General features: G+C 42.0%; 1 protein-coding gene across 3 annotated transcripts in view; it reads left to right on the forward strand.

Moving 5' to 3' along the window:
* The first annotated feature begins 1,108 nt into the window (after positions 1-1,108).
* Positions 1,109-20,944, forward strand: part of LOC110530721 (myomegalin) — a 120,414-nt gene continuing 100,578 nt past the window's right edge. For 2 of the 3 annotated variants that reach the window (XM_036986399.1, XM_036986403.1), the window contains exons 1-4: positions 3,966-4,063; positions 5,131-5,183; positions 5,902-5,969; positions 11,879-11,989. In XM_036986399.1, coding sequence (XP_036842294.1) covers positions 3,981-4,063; positions 5,131-5,183; positions 5,902-5,969; positions 11,879-11,989 — 315 coding nt within the window. In that variant the 5' untranslated portion in view covers positions 3,966-3,980. Of the gene's footprint in view, positions 1,337-3,965; positions 4,064-5,130; positions 5,184-5,901; positions 5,970-11,878; positions 11,990-20,944 lie in introns of those variants that run through there. The other variant, XM_036986401.1, reaches the window with a different exon arrangement.

Genomic DNA, 20,944 nt, shown 5'->3' on the forward strand with positions numbered 1-20,944 from the left:
CTCCGTTATAGTCATTGTTACTATAGAGTGTTGAGGAGGAGGAGTGGGATCTCCGTTATAGTCATTGTTACTATAGAGTGTTGAGGAGGAGGAGTGGGATCTCCGTTATAGTCATTGGCGCGAGTTTTCTCATGTCAATTAACTTGTGATATTCTTAGATTACTCATTATACTAATAAAGTCTGATGTAATCAACAAATATGATAGTCAGTTTAAAAAAAAGGTTAAAGGTACAAGACTGTGTACATATCTGTCTGTGTTGGCAAAATCACTACATATCCCATTGTCAGAGTTCCAAGCCCAGTCAGAAAGAGAAGAGAATTACAGAGAATTACACGGTTATATAAACGTCATGCCAGGGTAAGAATACACGAAACACAGCCCTTATTTTAAGTGCTTCTAAAATCCCGGATGGGAAAAATAAAATGGTGGAAAAACAATTGTAGCCATTTCCCTGTTTGACCTCTAGGTTTTATGGGTATTATGACTCATACTGTGATACTCTATACAGTAGCCCAAAATAGGTTGAAGGTAAAACAGTCATTGTAAAGCTTATAGGGGCATCTAGTGCCTCTTAGGGAAATTACAACTCAGCTACACCCACACTACATTACATTCTGTAGGATGTGACCATACATATTACTATGTACCTCAATAGAATTTCATGCACACAGTAACACATGTTGGCTATTATGTATTACACACGTACATCATTCACATTATTTCAATAACAGAACAGTAAAATTGTCACAATACACATTTCTGTAAATTACATAATTAACATATTGGACGGTTTGAGATGCCCGTATCTTCTGTATCCTATTTTACCAGAGCTACATTCACTTTTCAATTTTGAAGTAAGACATTTGGTCTAAACCTTTTTAGAAATTAGGCTAAAGTGCAAAATCACACAAATATGGCCTTATAGTAGACTGTATTCGCCCATTAAAAATATATGTATTCTGATCATTCAAAATTTAGACATTCTATCTAAAACATCACCCTTACAAACATTCGAGGCAACCGTGCGACTGTAGTTGAGTTGGAGGAAGGGTGTGTGAGAGCGGAGGGGCTGAGGGCGGTGTGTATGACAATACCCCACCGCATCGGTGGCACATTTCAAGGCGCGCATCATCTCGAGGTCCAACCTCTTCCAAACGCAGTAATGATTGGGAAACTGACCACCGACAATTTCCCTTTATATCGGAACCTTTAAATGATGGCAGCCTTGGCAGGATGATATAAAAAAACGGGTTACCACGCAAGGTGACCCTTTAACTGACGGCATATATGGATTGGACCTCATCGCCAGGACAGACCTGGGGCGCGTCTGAAAGGTAAAACACATTGTTCTAGAATGCGGGCTTGAATGATTGAATAGTGGAATGATTGAATAGTCTAATATTATTGTTGGCTTGGTTTTGGAATAAAGGTTTAATTTTCGAGGTGGTGGTTTCACAATTGCAGTGATTATTGAGGGTGAAATCGAAAATATTTACTGGAATTGTGTTCTACACAATAATTGATGCGCCCGCTTTACATATAATTAAGGCCTTTCCCTTAACACATACTCAGCCTAATGATTAGGTGTTGTCAGCTGATTTGCGCCATGTCCTCAAAATTCACAAACCGACAATTTCTGGCCTATATATTGGCATCCTTATAAGATGCACATACCTATTGATATTGTATTTTGTATAAATAAGAACACCATGTCATAAACTCCGGCGTCCTCTAACTATAGCCTATGTCAATTAGGTCATTAATTACATCTTATGGTTTATTTGGCAAGCTAAAGAGGATTGGGCGGTTTCCATACATTTACTTATCAATACATGGTTTGCTGTTGTACAGATGGCTATACCAATAGGGCGGTTAGAACGGCCTGCTAGTCACGTGACAACCCGATGTGCGCAATGTGTCATATTTGCATACTACAGCATCCTTTTTATAGTTTCTGCCAATTTGGAACTGAGGTTCTTAATGATAGGCTGCCCAATAAATTCACAAGACGAGAGAGACACAATCAGTGGAAACTGCTGAGCCAGTTAGGCCCGTATGTTATCTTCAAGGAGGTGTGGAAGAAACAGTGGCATGGCTCCTGTGATGTACCGTAGCTTAATTGTCCTGTTATTTAGAGCACATGCACACTGCCCTGAACATCACAGTTGTTCCTCATTTGGCGAGTCATGGGAGAATCAAAGTGGGCGGTTTGATTATTTAAAGTTAATTTAGAATTTGTAACCCCTATGCTAACAGTAATTTGGGTCTGAGCAGGCCCGGCACCAAGTATAAGCAAATTCGAAATTTGGTTGTGCATGGGTGTTTTTTCTCTTGTTATGTCAATCACTGATTAGCCATGTCAACTAAACATTTTTAGATTGGTAAATTAGTTTAGCCAGCTAGCTAAACTTGTATTAATCTTAGTTTAGCCAGCTAGCTAAACTTGTATTAATCTTAGTTTAGCCAGCTAGCTAAACTTGTATTAATCTTAGTTTAGCCAGCTAGCTAAACTTGTATTAATCTTAGTTTAGCCAGCTAGCTAAACTTGTATTAATCTTAGTTTAACCAGCTAGCTAAACTTGTATTAATCTTAGTTTAGCCAGCTAGCTAAACTTGTATTAATCTTAGTTTAGCCAGCTATCTAAACTTGTATTATCATGGACAAATACCGACCAGGCACGAATGGCATGTGCCCAGGGACCATGACCTCCAGGGGGCCCCCGTTGATTTAGGTAGTCACTCTCACTCAGATATCATGAACATCAAATCAAATCAAATCAAATGTATTTATATAGCCCTTCGTACATCAGCTGATATCTCAAAGTGCTGTACAGAAACCCAGCCTAAAACCCCAAACAGCAAGCAATGCAGGTGTAGAAGCACGGTGGCTAGGAAAAACTCCCTAGAAAGGCCAAAACCTAGGAAGAAACCTAGAGAGGAACGAGGCTATGTGGGGTGGCCAGTCCTCTTCTGGCTGTGCCGGGTGGAGATTATAACAGAACATGGCCAAGATGTTCAAATGTTCATAAATGACCAGCATGGTCCAATAATAATAAGGCAGAACAGTTGAAACTGGAGCAGCAGCACGGCCAGGTGGACTGGGGACAGCATGGAGTCATCATGTCAGGTAGTCCTGAGGCATGGTCCTAGGGCTCAGGTCCTCCGAGAGAGAGAAAGAAAGAGAGAAAGAGAGAATTAGAGAGAGCACACTTAAATTCACACAGGACACCGAATAGGACAGGAGAAGTACTCCAGATATAACAAACTGACCCTAGCCCCCCGACACATAAACTACTGCAGCATAAATACTGGAGGCTGAGACAGGAGGGGTCAGGAGACACTGTGGCCCCATCCGAGGACACCCCCGGACAGGGCCAAACAGGAAGGATATAACCCCACCCACTTTGCCAAAGCACAGCCCCCACACCACTACATGGCATAACATGGCATAAGTCTTGGCAAAATTGGTAGAATTGCAGGAAATTAGCTGTAAAACTGCAAAAAATGTCTCTGCCCGATGCAAAATTAGTATAATTGCATGAAATGTGTTTTAAAATTGCTAAACTTCTCTCCACCCCATGGCATAATGTGTAGAATTGCAGAAAGTTTGCTTTAAAACTGCAATTTGTTCTCTACTCCCCATGGCATAATGTGTAGAATTGCAGAAAGTTTGCTTTAAAACTGCAATATGTTCTCTACTCCCCATGGCATAATGTGTAGAATTGCAGGAAATTCACTTTAAAACAAAAACATTTCCTTCCACCGTCAACTAAAATAATTTACCCTCAAGGTGTGGGGGCCCCCAAACAAATCTTGCTTAGGGCCCCTGAAATGCTAGGGCTGGTCCTGGGTCTGAAAAGGGCCAGACTGTTTTGTTTATGTCCCACCAGTAGGGCCAGTGGACTACCATCTCACCAGTCTACAATCAGCAGCTCAGCTGTCCAAACACAACAAGGTTATTTTCTGAACCAGCAACTGATGGAGGCCTATGTAATCGTAGAACTGTGGCATGTGTGGAAGTTATTTCTACTTAATCAACTTGTTATTGTACTGCCTGTTAGGTAAGTCAACAATGCAATGTTACGGTATTATTTGCAGAAATACTAGTGTACTGCTACAAAGCTGGGTTTGTAGACTCACCCTCCCCCGTGAGGGTGAGTCCCTCTTGGCTTTAGGTAATAAGGAAGGCTATCCCTCATTTAGAAGTTAGCAGCTTTATCAGAAACCCAGTGGGGGTTCTGTGTGTGTGTGTGTGTGTGTGTGTGTGTGTGTGTCTTTTGTCTTTAATTAGTTCACAGTCTTATCTTTATTGAGGTTTACAGCCACTGATATCACCCCCCACTGGGTTTGTGTGTGTGTGTGTGTGTGTGTGTGTGTGTGTGTGTGTGTGTGTGTGTGTGTGTGTGTGTGTGTGTGTGTGTGTGTGTCCAGGGGCGGTCTGGCCATCTGGCATTCTGGGCAAATGTCAGATGGGCTGGTCCATTTTTAGCACAGTGGGTCTGTCAAACTTTTTTTGTGTGCATTGTTATAGTTTTCTGCTCCCGAGTAGCACAGCGTTCTAAGGCACTGCATCTCGGTGCTAGAGGTGTCACTACAGACCCTGGTTCGATTCCAGGCCCAGCGTGGTCTGGGTTTGGCCGGGGTAGGCCGTCATTGTAAATAAGAACGTGTTCTTAACTGACTAGTTAAATAAAGGTTAAATGAAGGGGAGGGTAACACTGAAAAGCAGCAGCTGTGTGATGTTAGTTTTGGGGGAGTAGCTGGATGTAGCAGAGAGTTGTGAAATCTCATGATTGGGTTAAACTCTAACCCCATGTGGCTGCCGCCCTGACCTCTATCTTCTTTTACCCTTCCTCACCCTGAATATCTCCCCCTCTCCCATAGAGGTGTTAATGGGGTACTGCTAAAATAAACAGTAATCTTTTGTGCCTGTGGCTATTCCTATGTTTCGTTTGAGAATGTATCAGGTACAGTGTGATGCCCAAAATGGTCCCGCTATATCTGTAAGGCAATATTGACCACAGAGAGACTCAAATATCTTTCTCTGTGTGTGTGTGTGTGTGTGTGTGTGTGTGTGTGTGTGTGTGTGTGTGTGTACATACTCACCGTGTCCCTCTTTGGGTTTTAGGGACAGTCCTGTGAAAGAGGAGTCTTCAGCCAGGAGCACAGGTCACATGACAGGTAAGGCCATTTTATTTGGACTTCCTAATAGTCCAAAAGCTTTGACTTCCTGATTGTCCAAAAGCTTTGACTTTCTGATTGTCCAAAAGATTTGACTTCCTGATTGTCCAAAAGATTTGACTTCCTGATTGTCCAAAAGCTTTGACTTCCTGATTGTCCAAAAGCTTTGACTTCCTGATTGTCCAAAAGCTTTGACTTCCTGATTGTCCAAAAGCTTTGACTTCCTGATTGTCTAAAAGCTTTGACTTTCTGATTGTCAGGAGGGTAAAGTAGTGAGTAAGTGATGCACACTTCATATAACAAAACAAAGCAAATGGAGCTTTACTTCTGAGGGTTTGAAACTTCCTCACTCGCACCACCGTCACCAAATTGCTCACCTGCTGCGGGCTACTTCATGGAATATAAAATGGCAGGGCAGTGTTGGGAGGAAATTTCAAATGTCTTTATTCTTTTGGAACTTCTGTTAGTGTAATGTTTACTCTTCATTTTTATTGTATATTTCACTTTTGTTTATTATCTACTTCACTTGCTTTGACAATGTTAACATATGTTTCCCATGCCAATAAAGCCCTTGAATTGAACTGAATTGACATACTGAGATGGTTCAGAATTCATTCAGGGCCATCACACTGCACTGTAATAACACTTTATGTAATTATTAACGTAATTACCATGAAATAAAAACAGTTTACAAGATTCGTATGTTCTCTCCCTTCAGATGTATGTAGTGATGAAACTGACAACTCACCTTCTCTCCAACCTCACACTCTGAGAGAGTTTGAACAGGTGAGCTCTCCTCTGTAATTTAATGATCCAATCTTTGTAGCCTCATTATATTAACTCATTGTCGCCATCGTGTGGGTTCATAATGTACTGTAATGAAGCAGACTGAAGACCAGTCTGTGAGGGATGATAAAGCCCGGATCTTACAGTAAATGATTCAGTCTGGATGTTACAGTAAATGATTCAGCCTGAATATTATAGTAAATGATTCAGTCTGGATGTTACAGCAAATGATACAGCTTGGACATTATTTGAAATGATTCAGTCTGGATGTTACAGTAAATTATTCAGTCTGGATGTTACAGTAAATGATTCAGTCTGGATGTTACAGTAAATGATTCAGTCTGGATGTTACAGTAAATGATTCAGTCTGGATGTTACAGTAAATGATTCAGTCTGGATGTTACAGTAAATGATTCAGTCTGGATGTTACAGTAAATTATTCAGTCTGGATGTTACAGTAAATTATTCAGCCTGAATATTATAGTAAAGGATTCAGTCTGGATGTTACAGCAAATGATACAGCTTGGACATTATTTGAAATGATTCAGTCTGGATGTTACAGTAAATTATTCAGCCTGAATATTATAGTAAAGGATTCAGTCTGGATGTTACAGCAAATGATTCAGTCTGGATGTTACAGTAAATTATTCAGCCTGAATATTATAGTAAATGATTCAGTCTGGATGTTACAGTAAATGATTCAGTCTGGATGTTACAGTAAATGATTCAGTCTGGATGTTACAGTAAATTATTCAGTCTGGATGTTACAGTAAATGATTCAGTCTGGATGTTACAGTAAATTATTCAGCCTGAATATTATAGTAAAGGATTCAGTCTGGATGTTACAGCAAATGATACAGCTTGGACATTATTTGAAATGATTCAGTCTGGATGTTACAGTAAAGGATTCAGCCTGGATGTTACAGTAAATTATGATTCAGTCTGCTAAAATAACATTCTATACAACAGAAATCTGGATAAAACCTGTAAACCTCCAAATCAACTCTAGACCTGGAAGACAGTTTCACTGCTTGTTTTCTTTGTTCCTCTCTAATCGGGGACTGATTTAGACCTGAGACACCAGGTGGGTATAATTAATTATCAGGTAGAACAGATCTCGTAGGGTAAGGGTTGAATTCCCCTGACCTATAACTAAGAAGACCCTGTGCACTTCCTAACCATGTGACCAGAGAAAACTCTGAGCCCTAGTGACCAGGAACAACTCTGAACCCTAGTGACCAGGAACAACTCTGAGCCCTAGTGACCAGGAACAACTCTGAACCCTAGTGACCAGGAACAACTCTGAACCCTAGTGACCAGGAACAACTCTGAACCCTAGTGACCAGGAACAACTCTGAGCCCTAGTGACCAGGAACAACTCTGAATCCTAATGATCAGGTTGGCCATTCAGATCATGTGGAATATTGGAAAGTCTTTGTTTTGCAGATTCCTGTCTAAAGCACCTGCTCCAGGGAAACAGTCTTATAATCTCTCTCGAAGTCACAAAGTGGACGATTTCTGGACCCTGAATTCATGCCAAACACACACACACACATATACATATATACTGTATATTTAAAAAATAAACCTTTTTGTTTGACCCCACACCATGTGATATGAACACCTGTTTTTCAACAACACATACTTCTTTCTTTCTTTCCATTCTCCATCTCTTTAGCTTCGCCTCCTATACCAAACCCCACCACTCTGTCACTCACTTTATTCATCCTCCTCTCCTCCTCTCTTCCTCCCCAACTCTCTCATTCTCTAATCATTCTCAGCACCCTCAAAAACACTTTATAAACATTCCATGGTTCAAACACATTCTAGATCAGAATAGCTTAGTAATGGGAGTCATTCACAAGCCATTAAGCTTATTAAATGTAGATGTTCCTCCTTTCTGTTTTGGTGGCTTTGCTGCTCTGGTAAAATGGGATGTGTAGCCAGCTTCTCACCGAAGCAGAGGTTCCACTCTGAAAGAGGGACATGACCCAAAGCAACCCTCTCTTTCATGGGTGCCGGCGCTAGCTTCTCCAAGAAGTTACACCTCCACACATACACACACACCTTTTCTTATCAGAGGACGTGTGAGAGGAAGTGATTGTGTGTGAGGGTGAGGGTGAGGGCATGCCCTGGTGGCTGTTGTGCCACGTGTGTTGTTGTTTTTAAACGGGCAGCCGTGATGATGTCATCCTGGTGCTACGTGGCTGTTAAATAAGCTTGGTGCCTGGCCCGTGTCTCTGTGGTGAATTATTTAGGAAGTGTTTTGTAACTCTAGATATTAATGGACACAGTCACTGAATCTGCGGAGGGACGAGGTCCACTAATGATGATGTCATAGCTGCCCAGTCAGTTTGTCTGGGAGTCAGTCTATAGCAAAACATCCAGCTAGTCAGTCTGTATAGGCATACCCCCAAAATACGTGCAATGTCATTGACACCCCCCACCACCACATAAACTCAATTGCGTTATATTGAGACGGTGTCAGTATGTGACAAGGTTCGTAATGTTATTACAGGTGTATGTCCACAGAACAGATGTACAGTGCATTCGGAAAATATTCAGATCCCTTCACTTTTTCCACCTTTTGTTACTACATTTTTTCTCTACTCAATCTACACACAATACCGCATAATGACAAAGTGAAAACAAGTTTTCAGAACTTATTACAAATGTATTAAAAATAAAAACATGTACATAAGTTTTCAGACCCTTTTCTATAAGACTCAGGTACATTCTGTTTCCATTGGTTATCCTTGAGATGTTTCTACAACTCGATTGTAGTCCACCTGTGTTAAATTCAATTGATTGGACATGATGTGGAAAGGCACACACCTGTCTATATAAGGTTCCACTGTCGACAGTGCATGTCAGAGCAAAAACCAAGCCATGAGATCGATGGAATTGTCCGTAGAACTACAAGACAGGATTGTGTCGAGGCACAGATCTGGGGAAGGGGAACAAAGCATTTCTGCAGCGTTGAAAGTCCCCAAGAACACAGTGGCCTCCATCATTTTCAAATGGAAGAAGTTTGGAACCACCAAGACTCTTCCTAGAGCTGGCAGCACGGCCAAACTGAGCAATCGGGGGAGGAGGGCCTTAGTCAGTGAGGTGAGCAAGAACCCAACGGTCACTTTGTCAGAGACACTCTGACAGAGACCTCTTGGAGTTTGCCAAAAGGCACTTAAAGGACTCTCAGACCATGATAAACAAGATTCTCTGGTCCGATGAAACCAAGATTGAAGTCTTTGGCCTGAGAGCCAAGCGTCATGTCTGGAGGAAACCTGGCACCATCCCTACAGTGAAGCATGGTGGTGGTAGCATCATGCTGTGGGAATGTTTTTCAGCGGTAGGGACTGGGAGACTAGTCAGGATCGAGGGAAAGATAAACGGAGCAAAGTACAGAGAGATCCTTGATGAAAACTTTCTCCAGAGTGCTCCGGACCTTAGACTGATGTGAAGGTTCACATTCCAACAGGACAACAACCCTAAGTACACAGCCAAGACAACGCAGGAGTGGCTTCGGGACAAGTCTCTGAATGTCCTTGAGTGGCCCAGCCAGACCCCGGACTTGAACCCGATCGAACATCTCTGGTGATACCTGAAAAAAAGCTGTGCAGCGATATTTCAGTCTTACATTTTTTTATACATTTGCAAACATTTATAAAAACCTGTTTTTGCGTTCTCATTATGGGGTATTGTGTGTAGATTGATGAGGGGAAAAAACAATTTAATCCATTTAGAAAGAGAAAATCATGATGAAAGTAGAGATATTTTTAGACCTTTTAGACCAATTTTAGACCTGTACAGTTCTGTAAGGCCCTATGATATGTGAACCATACATGGTACAGGCAACATGTATGTCTAGACTCTGAAATTTTCACAATTTTTCACATGAATTTATTCCACATAAAAAGTACCCTTTTGGTTTGTGACACAAATGTAAAAAAGCATGTCAAACATCCTTCCTACAATGAAGTTTCTATGTGAGAATTGCCAGAACAATCTTAGATACCAAAACTATTTTGGGGCTATTCTGGCGTGGAATCGCTCAAGTCTTTAAAGTATGTACGCTTTTCTGTGCTTAGCTACATATAATAATTGATTGTGTTTGCAAGGTAGAGGACATCACCATATTACTGCCACCTACAGTATCTGGTGTCTTCAGGCAGGGTTGGAGCAAACACAGGATAGGTGCGGGTTTTCGTTCGTCCCTTGTAATTGATCGATGAATTAAGGTCACTAATTAGTCAGGAACTCCCCACACCTGGTTGTCTAGGGCTTAATTGAAAGGAAAAACCAAGAACCTGCAGACACTAGGCCCTCCATTGAATGAGTTTGACGCCCTTGTTTTACAGGGTCAGCCGTAGTAGTACGGCACCCCTGGAGCAAATTAGGATTAAGTGTCTTGCTCAAGGACACATCAAGAGATTTTTCACCTTGGGTATTCGAACCAGCAGCCTTTCAGTTACTGGCTTAACACTCTAACGACTAGGCTACCTGCCGCGGTTAACCACTTAGGGGTGGTTTTCAGGGCATACACAGTACATCCCTATAACATACCTGTTCTCTCCCCTCTCCACCCCCATTCTCTGCCTCGGAGGGACAGTCACTGTGAGATTGGCTCCCTATAAATAGCCCCACTGGCACAGAGCCATGCCTCCTATTACAGTCTCTGTCTCTACCTCTCAGATGATTCATTACACCCATTCGGCGAATTGAAATCTGTGGGGAACACAGACCATTGCGTATCATACTGTCTGTTGATCTCAATTGCAGATCTGAGCAAAAGGCACATTTGAATAGATTTTAATTTAGGATGCAGCCCTTATACACAAAGTACCTGTGCACCGACAGACAGACTGAGGAATAGACAGAGTTCTGTATTATGTTTATGTTGGCTGACACATTACAGAATAAGCACCCACTGTATGTTGTCAGAGTTCAGAGTTTCAGCTGGTCGTAAGGAGAGGAGTAAGGAGAGGGGACAGAGAGAGAGGATATGTACGACCATTCAGACCTCCCCGACTCTAGCACCTCTTTCTATTTACCTCTTTCAATTCAATTCAAGGGCTTTATTGTCATGGGAAACATATTTTAACATTGCCAAATCAAGTGAAGTAGATAATAAAGGAAAGTGAAATAAACAATAAAAAGTAAACATTGTAGTCACAGAAGTTCCAAAAGACAACTTAATGGGGCTCGTGGTAATGACTGGAGCGGAAGCTGTGGAATGGTATCAAATACATCAAAAACATGGTTTCCATTCCGTTCACTCCATTCCAGCCAATATTATTAGTTGTCCTCCCCTCAGCAGCCTCCACTGGATCTTCTTACATGTCAAGTGCGTGCTTACCCATGGAGCTTCTCCCCCCCCCTCTCCATGCTGTCGGAGATTCCAGGCATGTCTGTTTCAGTAAAATAAGCTCCTGTGTTCGGCCTCCTTGGCTCCAGAACACACCATGGAGCCAGCATGGCCACAGCTCTGACCACCCGGGCTGCACCGCTAAACGGCCCAACACACTCCTCCTGTGTGTGTGGGTGTTTTAGTGTTAGTGTGTGTGTGTGTGTAGATTCTCCATGGCTTCCTAGAGCTTAGGAAGTCACTTTCATTGTTTTCATCTTTTAGTTGTTTTTGCGTTGTGACACCGAGGACCGATATATTATGTCCACCGGGAAGAGGACATAACATGGCTAAAGGTTACCGGACTTTCTGATCTATATCATGGACATGTCAAACGGTTACCGTATTTTTTAACGGTTACCATATTTTTTAACGGTTACCGTATTTTCCCAATAACACGGCCATGTCAAATGGTTACCGTATTCTCTGACTTATAAGGGACATGTCTAACGGTTACCGTTGGTTTTAAAGTGACATGTCTAACGGTTACCGTACTCTGTCGCAGCATCTCAATGACCTGAAGAAGGAGAACTTCAGCCTCAAGCTCCGCATCTACTTCCTGGAGGAGAGGATCCTGCAGAAGTACGAGGACACCAGTGATCATGTCTACCGCACGGTGAGTGTGTGTGTGTGTGTGTGTGTGTGTGTGCCTGCATGCATGTCACAATGTTGGGAAAGGAGAGGTGGATGAAGTGGTGGAAGATGAAGGGTTTTGTCCATTATGTTAAAAGCAGCGGTAGGGTCAATCCTTTCTGTGTTCCAGTCAGTTCAGGCATTGAACAGAGCTGTAGATGTTCAACACACTAAGCACAGGCCATGCAGTCAGGTTAGTCTGTTGTCCTCTATGTTCACTGCCAGGTTACAGAGGGTACTTTCTAGTAGTAACACTAGTGTTATTGTATAAGAATCAATTCAACTGACTGAGGAATTTAAATGGAATTGAGCCCAACTCTAGGTGAAGGGAGGATGAGATGCGCTGATACAATGTTCTGTGTGTGTGTCCCTCTGAGGACATGGTACACATTCTTTCTCTATGATGTCATTGTCCTACAGTGGTCCCTGCTACAGGTTCATGGCTAGAAGGGATCCAGCTTTTGTCAAATTAACATCAAACTTGACTTTTCATAGCAGGTTAGGATAATTAACGTAGCAGGTTAGGAGTATTAGGTTAAGGTTTGGAAAAGGGTCAGGGTTAGCTAAAATGCACACAAAAAAGGACATTCATTTGACAAAAGCTTTATCTTCTAGCTATGATCCTGCTACAGGGAGCCATATAATGGGCATTTTAGACACTATCTACTCTGCTGGGGTTCCTCTGGTGTGATTCCTCTGCTGGGGTTCCTCTGGTGTGGTTGTGTGTTCTGTCTGGTGTCTATGAGTAGAATGTAGTGCTCGTTTGACAACTTAAATGTACAAAGAGAGATATCATTAATAAAATGCATGTCAATCTCTCCTGGCTCAAAGTAGAGGAGAGATTTACTTTATCACTACTTGTATTTGTGAGAAGAATTGACATGTTGAATGCACTGAGCTGTCTGTTTAAACTACTAGCACACAGCTCGGACACCCATGCATACTTCCCAAGACATGCCACCAGAGGTCTCTTCACAGTCCCCAAGTCCAGAATAGACTATGGGAGGCGCACGGTACTACATAGAGCCATGACTACATAGAACTCTATTCCACAGTACTACATAGAGCCTTGACTACATAGAACTCTATTCCACAGTACTACATAGAGCCATGACTACATGGAACTCTATTCCACAGTACTACATAGAGCCATGACTACATATAACTCTATTCCACAGTACTACATAGAGCCATGACTACATGGAACTCTATTCCACAGTACTACATAGAGCCATGACTACATGGAACTCTATTCCACAGTACTACATAGAGCCATGACTACATAGAACTCTATTCCACAGTACTACATAGAACCATGACTACATGGAACTCTATTCCACAGTACTACATAGAGCCATGACTACATAGAACTCTATTCCACAGTACTACATAGAGCCATGACTACATAGAACTCTATTCCACAGTACTACATAGAGCCATGACTACATAGAACTCTATTCCACAGTACTACATAGAGCCATGACTACATAGAACTCTATTCCACATCAGGTAACTGATGCAAGCAGTAGAATCAGATTTTAAAAAACAGATAAAAATACACCTTATGGAACAGTGGGACTGTGAAGATACATAGGCACAGACACACACACATTATATTAGGCCATATGGCATTAGTGCATAAGCCTAAACTTTAGGGTGTAACTGTATGCGCGCACAATAGCCTGCTACTCACCACATGCTTTTGGGAACGGATAGAAAAAGTTAACGTAAATCCACGGAGGCTAAAAGGACATTGTCGGAGTTTAATTCAATAAAAGGAAAGCTGCGAAATGGAGGGTTGAAAATAAAGAGAAGGGAGGGACAGAAAAGTCATGTTTGTAAAAGATTTGGTGAAATGGTAAAAGAGGATGATAGCAGTGTGATGATTGTGAGGCGCTACAAATTGGACAGTCACAAGATGGGACTTCAACTAGGCCTATGGTACAGTGGTTTGTCCTTTAAAAGTTGCAGCGTACTGCAGCACAGCTTGCATGGTGCCGCAGAATTCTATGGCACGTTATTTAAGTGTGAACTACTGGTACCATTAATGCTAGTTAGTGCTAATTTGACCACCAGAGGGCATCTCTGAGAAGCAAAGTGAACGATTGTAATCTGAATAACGGCCAAAATAATATTTGTAAAGGCCAAAACATTTATTTCTGTTTTTAGGGGGAGAGAAACGCTGGGCCAATTGTGTACCACCCTATGAGACTCCCAATCACAGTCAGATGTGATACATAATAATACTTTTTGTGGTATTATTTGTTTTGTCTTTTCTGCTGGATTAAACTGAAATTGCAACCAATTACGGCCAGTTGTGATACAGCCAACCTAACTTAGATATACATTTGATGATAGAACTCTCCCCCTACCCTCCTTCCATGCTAGTCTATTGTCCAGCTACCTGCTAATAGCCATAATGGCGCTGTACAACGTGACCGTGTGTGTTTGAAAGAGTATTTTCTAGTAAGCAAACATTTGTTTACCTTCATTAGACAACTTTGTTCCAATATTTCTGCAATTCAGTGATATTTAATCCCATAGTAATTCGATATGGATCCATAACTAAATAAACATCGGCATTTTGAAAGAGTATTATTATAATTATTTTATTAACGAAAACATAAAGATGCAAATTATTAGTTACATTGTTTTAGTTTGAACGTGCAGACTGGCACTAAGAACAGATGAAAAGCTTCCCTAGTCAACGGCAATTTTAGTGCAACGCCCCTTAAAGTGTTGCTATGTGCTACCCACTGTGGCGGGGTGGGGTTTCACCCCCTCTCCCCCATGGGCTAGGTCTGTCTTATGTGCGCGGCTCTGCGGCCCATCCTGTGCCCCCTGCCCTCGTGCCTTGAACCTCATGCGCTTTCAGTGGATACAGCTGGAGAACTGCAAGGCAAATTATTGCGTGCCACTCGGGAGCCATGACCAATATATATTGTCCTGCTCCTAACAGGGTTAATAATATATCTGTGAGAATATCCAAGGGGCTTTTATATAATTCAAAATAATAATAATAATCACTTTATTTAAAAAATAACAATATTTTGGAGATGACTTCGTTCTCACATAACGTCAAATGAGCGAGAAAAAGGCCATTCTTGAACATGGGGCGAGACATTGTTACTAATTTGTAAATATAGCCAGTTTATTTAGAATTATTTATTTATGTTTTTAGTGGGAGAGAAACCAAAAACCTACAGTCATCTCACAGTCAAGGCCAGCACAGGTATTGAACCAGCATCTGTAGCAATACAGCTTACACTGCTATGCAGTTTTATTTATTTTCTTTATAACAAAATGTATTTAACCAGGTAGGCTAGTTGAGAACACCTTTATTTAACCAGGTAGGCTAGTTGAGAACACCTTTATTTAACCAGGTAGGCTAGTAGAGAACACCTTTATTTAACCAGGTAGGCTAGTTGAGAACACCTTTATTTAACCAGGTAGGCTAGTTGAGAACACCTTTATTTAACCAGGTAGGCTAGTTGAGAACACCTTTATTTAACCAGGTAGGCTAGTTGAGAACACCTTTATTTAACCTGGTAGGCTAGTTGAGAACACCTTTATTTAACCAGGTAGGCTAGTTGAGAACACCTTTATTTAACCAGGTAGGCTAGTTGAGAACACCTTTATTTAACCAGGTAGGCTAGTTGAGAACACCTTTATTTAACCAGGTAGGCTAGTTGAGAACACCTTTATTTAGCCAGGTAGGCCAGTTGAGAACACCTTTATTTAACCAGGTAGGCTAGTTGAGAACACCTTTATTTAACCTGGTAGGCTAGTTGAGAACACCTTTATTTAACCAGGTAGGCTAGTTGAGAACACCTTTATTTAACCTGGTAGGCTAGTTGAGAACACATTTATTTAACCTGGTAGGCTAGTTGAGAACACCTTTATTTAACCAGGTAGGCTAGTTGAGAACACCTTTATTTAACCAGGTAGGCTAGTTGAGAACACCTTTATTTAACCAGGTAGGCTAGTTGAGAACACCTTTATTTAGCCAGGTAGGCCAGTTGAGAACACCTTTATTTAACCAGGTAGGCTAGTTGAGAACACCTTTATTTAACCTGGTAGGCTAGTTGAGAACACCTTTATTTAACCAGGTAGGCTAGTTGAGAACACCTTTATTTAACCAGGTAGGCTAGTTGAGAACACCTTTATTTAACCAGGTAGGCTAGTTGAGAACACCTTTATTTAACCAGGTAGGCTAGTTGAGAACACCTTTATTTAACCAGGTAGGCTAGTTGAGAACACCTTTATTTAACCAGGTAGGCTAGTTGAGAACACCTTTATTTAACCAGGTAGGCTAGTTGAGAACACCTTTATTTAACCTGGTAGGCTAGTTGAGAACACCTTTATTTAACCAGGTGGGCTAGTTGAGAACACCTTTATTTAACCAGGTAGGCTAGTTGAGAACACCTTTATTTAACCAGGTAGGCTAGTTGAGAACACCTTTATTTAACCAGGTAGGCTAGTTGAGAACACCTTTATTTAGCCAGGTAGGCCAGTTGAGAACACCTTTATTTAACCAGGTAGGCTAGTTGAGAACACCTTTATTTAACCTGGTAGGCTAGTTGAGAACACCTTTATTTAACCAGGTAGGCTAGTTGAGAACACCTTTATTTAACCTGGTAGGCTAGTTGAGAACACCTTTATTTAACCTGGTAGGCTAGTTGAGAACACCTTTATTTAACCAGGTAGGCTGGTTGAGAACACCTTTATTTAACCAGGTAGGCTAGTTGAGAACACCTTTATTTAACCAGGTAGGCTAGTTGAGAACACCTTTATTTAGCCAGGTAGGCCAGTTGAGAACACCTTTATTTAACCAGGTAGGCTAGTTGAGAACACCTTTATTTAACCTGGTAGGCTAGTTGAGAACACCTTTATTTAACCAGGTAGGCTAGTTGAGAACACCTTTATTTAACCAGGTAGGCTAGTTGAGAACACCTTTATTTAACCAGGTAGGCTAGTTGAGAACACCTTTATTTAACCTGGTAGGCTAGTTGAGAACACCTTTATTTAACCAGGTAGGCTAGTTGAGAACACCTTTATTTAACCTGGTAGGCTAGTTGAGAACACCTTTATTTAACCAGGTAGGCTAGTTGAGAACACCTTTATTTAACCTGGTAGGCTAGTTGAGAACACCTTTATTTAACCAGGTAGGCTAGTTGAGAACACCTTTATTTAACCAGGTAGGCTAGTTGAGAACACCTTTATTTAACCTGGTAGGCTAGTTGAGAACACCTTTATTTAACCAGGTAGGCTAGTTGAGAACACCTTTATTTAACCAGGTAGGCTAGTTGAGAACACCTTTATTTAACCAGGTAGGCTAGTTGAGAACACCTTTATTTAACCAGGTAGGCTAGTTGAGAACACCTTTATTTAACCTGGTAGGCTAGTTGAGAACACCTTTATTTAACCTGGTAGGCTAGTTGAGAACACCTTTATTTAACCAGGTAGGCTAGTTGAGAACACCTTTATTTAACCAGGTAGGCTAGTTGAGAACACCTTTATTTAACCAGGTAGGCTAGTTGAGAACACCTTTATTTAACCAGGTAGGCTAGTTGAGAACACCTTTATTGAACCTGGTAGGCTAGTTGAGAACACCTTTATTTAACCAGGTAGGCTAGTTGAGAACACCTTTATTTAACCAGGTAGGCTAGTTGAGAACACCTTTATTTAACCAGGTAGGCTAGTTGAGAACACCTTTATTTAACCAGGTAGGCTAGTTGAGAACACCTTTATTTAACCAGGTAGGCTAGTTGAGAACACCTTTATTTAACCTGGTAGGCTAGTTGAGAACACCTTTATTTAACCAGGTAGGCTAGTTGAGAACACCTTTATTTAACCAGGTAGGCTAGTTGAGAACACCTTTATTTAACCAGGTAGGCTAGTTGAGAACACCTTTATTTAACCAGGTAGGCTAGTTGAGAACACCTTTATTTAACCAGGTAGGCTAGTTGAGAACACCTTTATTTAACCAGGTAGGCTAGTTGAGAACAAGTTCTCATTTGCAACTGCGCCCTGACCAAGATAAAGCACAGCAATTCGACACATACAACAACACAGAGTTACACATGTAATAAACAAAACACAGTCAATAATACAGTGGAACAAAAGAAAACAAAAAGTCTATATACAGTGAGTGCAAATGAGGTAAGAAAAGTGAGTTAAGGCAATAAATAGGCCATGGTGGCGAAGTAATTACAATATAGCAATTAAACACTGGAATGGTAGATGTGCAGAAGATGAATGTGCAAGTAGAGATACTGGGGTGCAAAGGAGCAAGATAAATAAATAAATACAGTATGGGGATGAGGTAGATAGATGGGCTGTTTACAGATGGGCTATGTACAGGTGCAGTGATCTATGAGCTGCTCTGACAGCTGGTGCTTAAAGCTAGTGAGGGAGATATGAGTCTCCAGCTTCAGTGATTTTTGAGGTTCGTTCCAGTCATTGGCAGCAGAGAACTGGAAGAGAAGCCAGCCAAAGGAGGAATTGGCTTTGGGGGTGACCAGTGAGATATACCTGCTTGAGCGCGTGTGAGTGCTGGAGCGCGTACGAGTGGGTGCTCCTATGGTGACCAATGAGCTGAGATAAGGCAGGGCTTTACCTAGCAGAGACTTGTAGATAACCTGTAGCCAGTGGGTTTGGCGACGAGTATGAAGCGAGGGCCAATCAACAAGAGCGTACAGGTCGCAGTGGTGGGTAGTGTATGGGGCTTTGGTGACAAAATGGATGGCACTGTGATAGACTGCATCCTATTTGTTGAGTAGAGTGTTGGAGGCTATTTTACAGATGACATCGCCAAAGTTGAAAATCAGTAGGATGGTCAGTTTTACGAGTGTATGTTTGGCTGCATGAGTGAAGGATGCTTTGTTGCGATACAGGAAGTCGATTCTAGATTTAATTTTGGATTTGAGATGCTTAATGTGAGTCTGGAAGGAGAGTTTACAGTCTAACCAGACACCTAGGTATTTGTAGTTGTCCACGTATTCTAAGTCAGAGCCGTCCAGAGTAGTGATGCTGGACGGGCGGGCAGGTGCGGGCAGTGATTGATTGAAAAGCATGCATTTAGTTTTAGTTGCATTTAAGAGCAGTTGGAGACCACGGAAGGAGACTTGTATGGCATTGAAGATCGACTGGAGGTTAGTGTCCAAAGAGGGGACAGAGGTATACAGAATGGTGTCGTCTGCGTAGAGGTGGATCAGAGAATCACCAGCAGCAAGAGCGACATCATTGATGTATACAGAGAAGAGAGTCGTCCTGAGAATTGAATCCTGTGGCACCCCCATAAAGACTGCCAGAGGTCCGGACAACAGGCCCTCCGATTTGACACACTGAACTTTATCAGAGAAGTAGTTGGTGTACCAGGCGAGGCAATCATTTGAGAAACCAAGGCTGTCGAGTCTGCCAATAAGAATGTGGTGATTGACAGAGTCGAAAGCCTTGGCCAGGTCGATGAATACTCCTGCACAGTAATGTCTCGTATCGATGGCGGTTATGATGTCATTTAGGACCTTGAGCGTGGCTGAGGTGCACCCATGACCAGCTCGGAAACCAGATTGCACAGCGGAGAAGGTACGGTGGGATTCGAAATGGTCGTTAATCTGTTTGTTAACTTGGCTTTCAAAGACCTTAGAAAGACAGGGTAGCATTGATATAGGTCTGGAGCAGTTTGGGTCTAGAGTGTCAACCCCTTTGAAGAGGGGGATGACCGCGGCAGCTGTCCAATCTTTGGGAATCTCAGACGATACGAAAGAGAGGTTGAACTATTCGGCTAGTAATAGTGGCTGCAACAATTTCAGCAGATCATTTTAGAAAGAGAGGGTCCAGAATGTCTAGCCCGGCTGATTTGTAGAGGTCCAGATTTTGCAGCGCTTTCAGAACATCAGCTATCTGAATTTGGGTGAAGAAGAAATGGTGGGGGCTTGGGCGGGTTGCTGTGGAGGGTGCAGGGCTGTTTACCGGGGTAGGGGTAGCCAGGTGGAAAGCATGGCCAGCTGTAGAGAAATGCTTATTGAAATTCTCAATTATAGTAGGTTTATCGGTGGTAACAGTGTTTCCTAGCCTCAGAGCAGTGGGCAGCTGGGAGGAAGTGCTCTTATTCTCCATGGACTTTACGGTGTCCCAGAACTTTATGGAGTTTGTACTACAGGATGCAAATTTCAGTTTGAAAAAGCTAGCCTTAGCTTTCCTAACTGCCTGTGTATATTTGTTCCTAACTTCCCTGAAAAGTTGCATATCACGGGGGCTATTCGATGCTAATGCAGAACGCCTCAGGATGTTTTTGTGCTGGTCAAGGGCAGACAGGTTTGGAGTGAACCAAGGACTAAATCTATTCCTAGTTCTACATTTTTTTGAATGGGGCATGCTTTTTTAAGATGGTGAGGAAGGCACTTTTAAAGAATAACCAGGCATCCTTTACTGACGGGATGAGGTCAATGTCATTCCAGGATACCCCTGCTAGGTCGATTAGAAAGGCCTGCTCGCATAAGTGTTTTAGGAAGCGTTTGACAGTGATGAGGGGTGATCGTTTGGTCGCAGACCCATTACGGATGAAGGCAATGAGGCAGTGATCGCTGAGATCTTGATTGAAAACAGCAGGTGTATTTGGAGGGTGAGTTAGTTAGGATGATATCTATGAGGGTGCCTGTGTTTACGGATTTGGGGTTGTACATGGTAGGTTCATTGATAATTTGTGTGAGATTGAGGGCATCAAGTTTAGATTGTAGGATGGCCGGGGTGTTAAGCATGTCCCAGTTTAGGTCACCTAACAGCACAAGCTCAGAAGATAGATGGGGGGCAATCAATTCACATATGGTGTCGAGGGCACAGCTGGGGGCAGAGGGTGGTCTATAGCAAGCGGCAACAGTGAGAGACTTGTTTCTGGAAAGGTGCATTTTTAGAAGTAGAAGCTTGATTTGGGTAC

This window comes from Oncorhynchus mykiss, chromosome 8 (genome assembly GCF_013265735.2).
Source record: "Oncorhynchus mykiss isolate Arlee chromosome 8, USDA_OmykA_1.1, whole genome shotgun sequence".
Classification (NCBI taxonomy): Eukaryota; Metazoa; Chordata; class Actinopteri; order Salmoniformes; family Salmonidae; genus Oncorhynchus; species Oncorhynchus mykiss.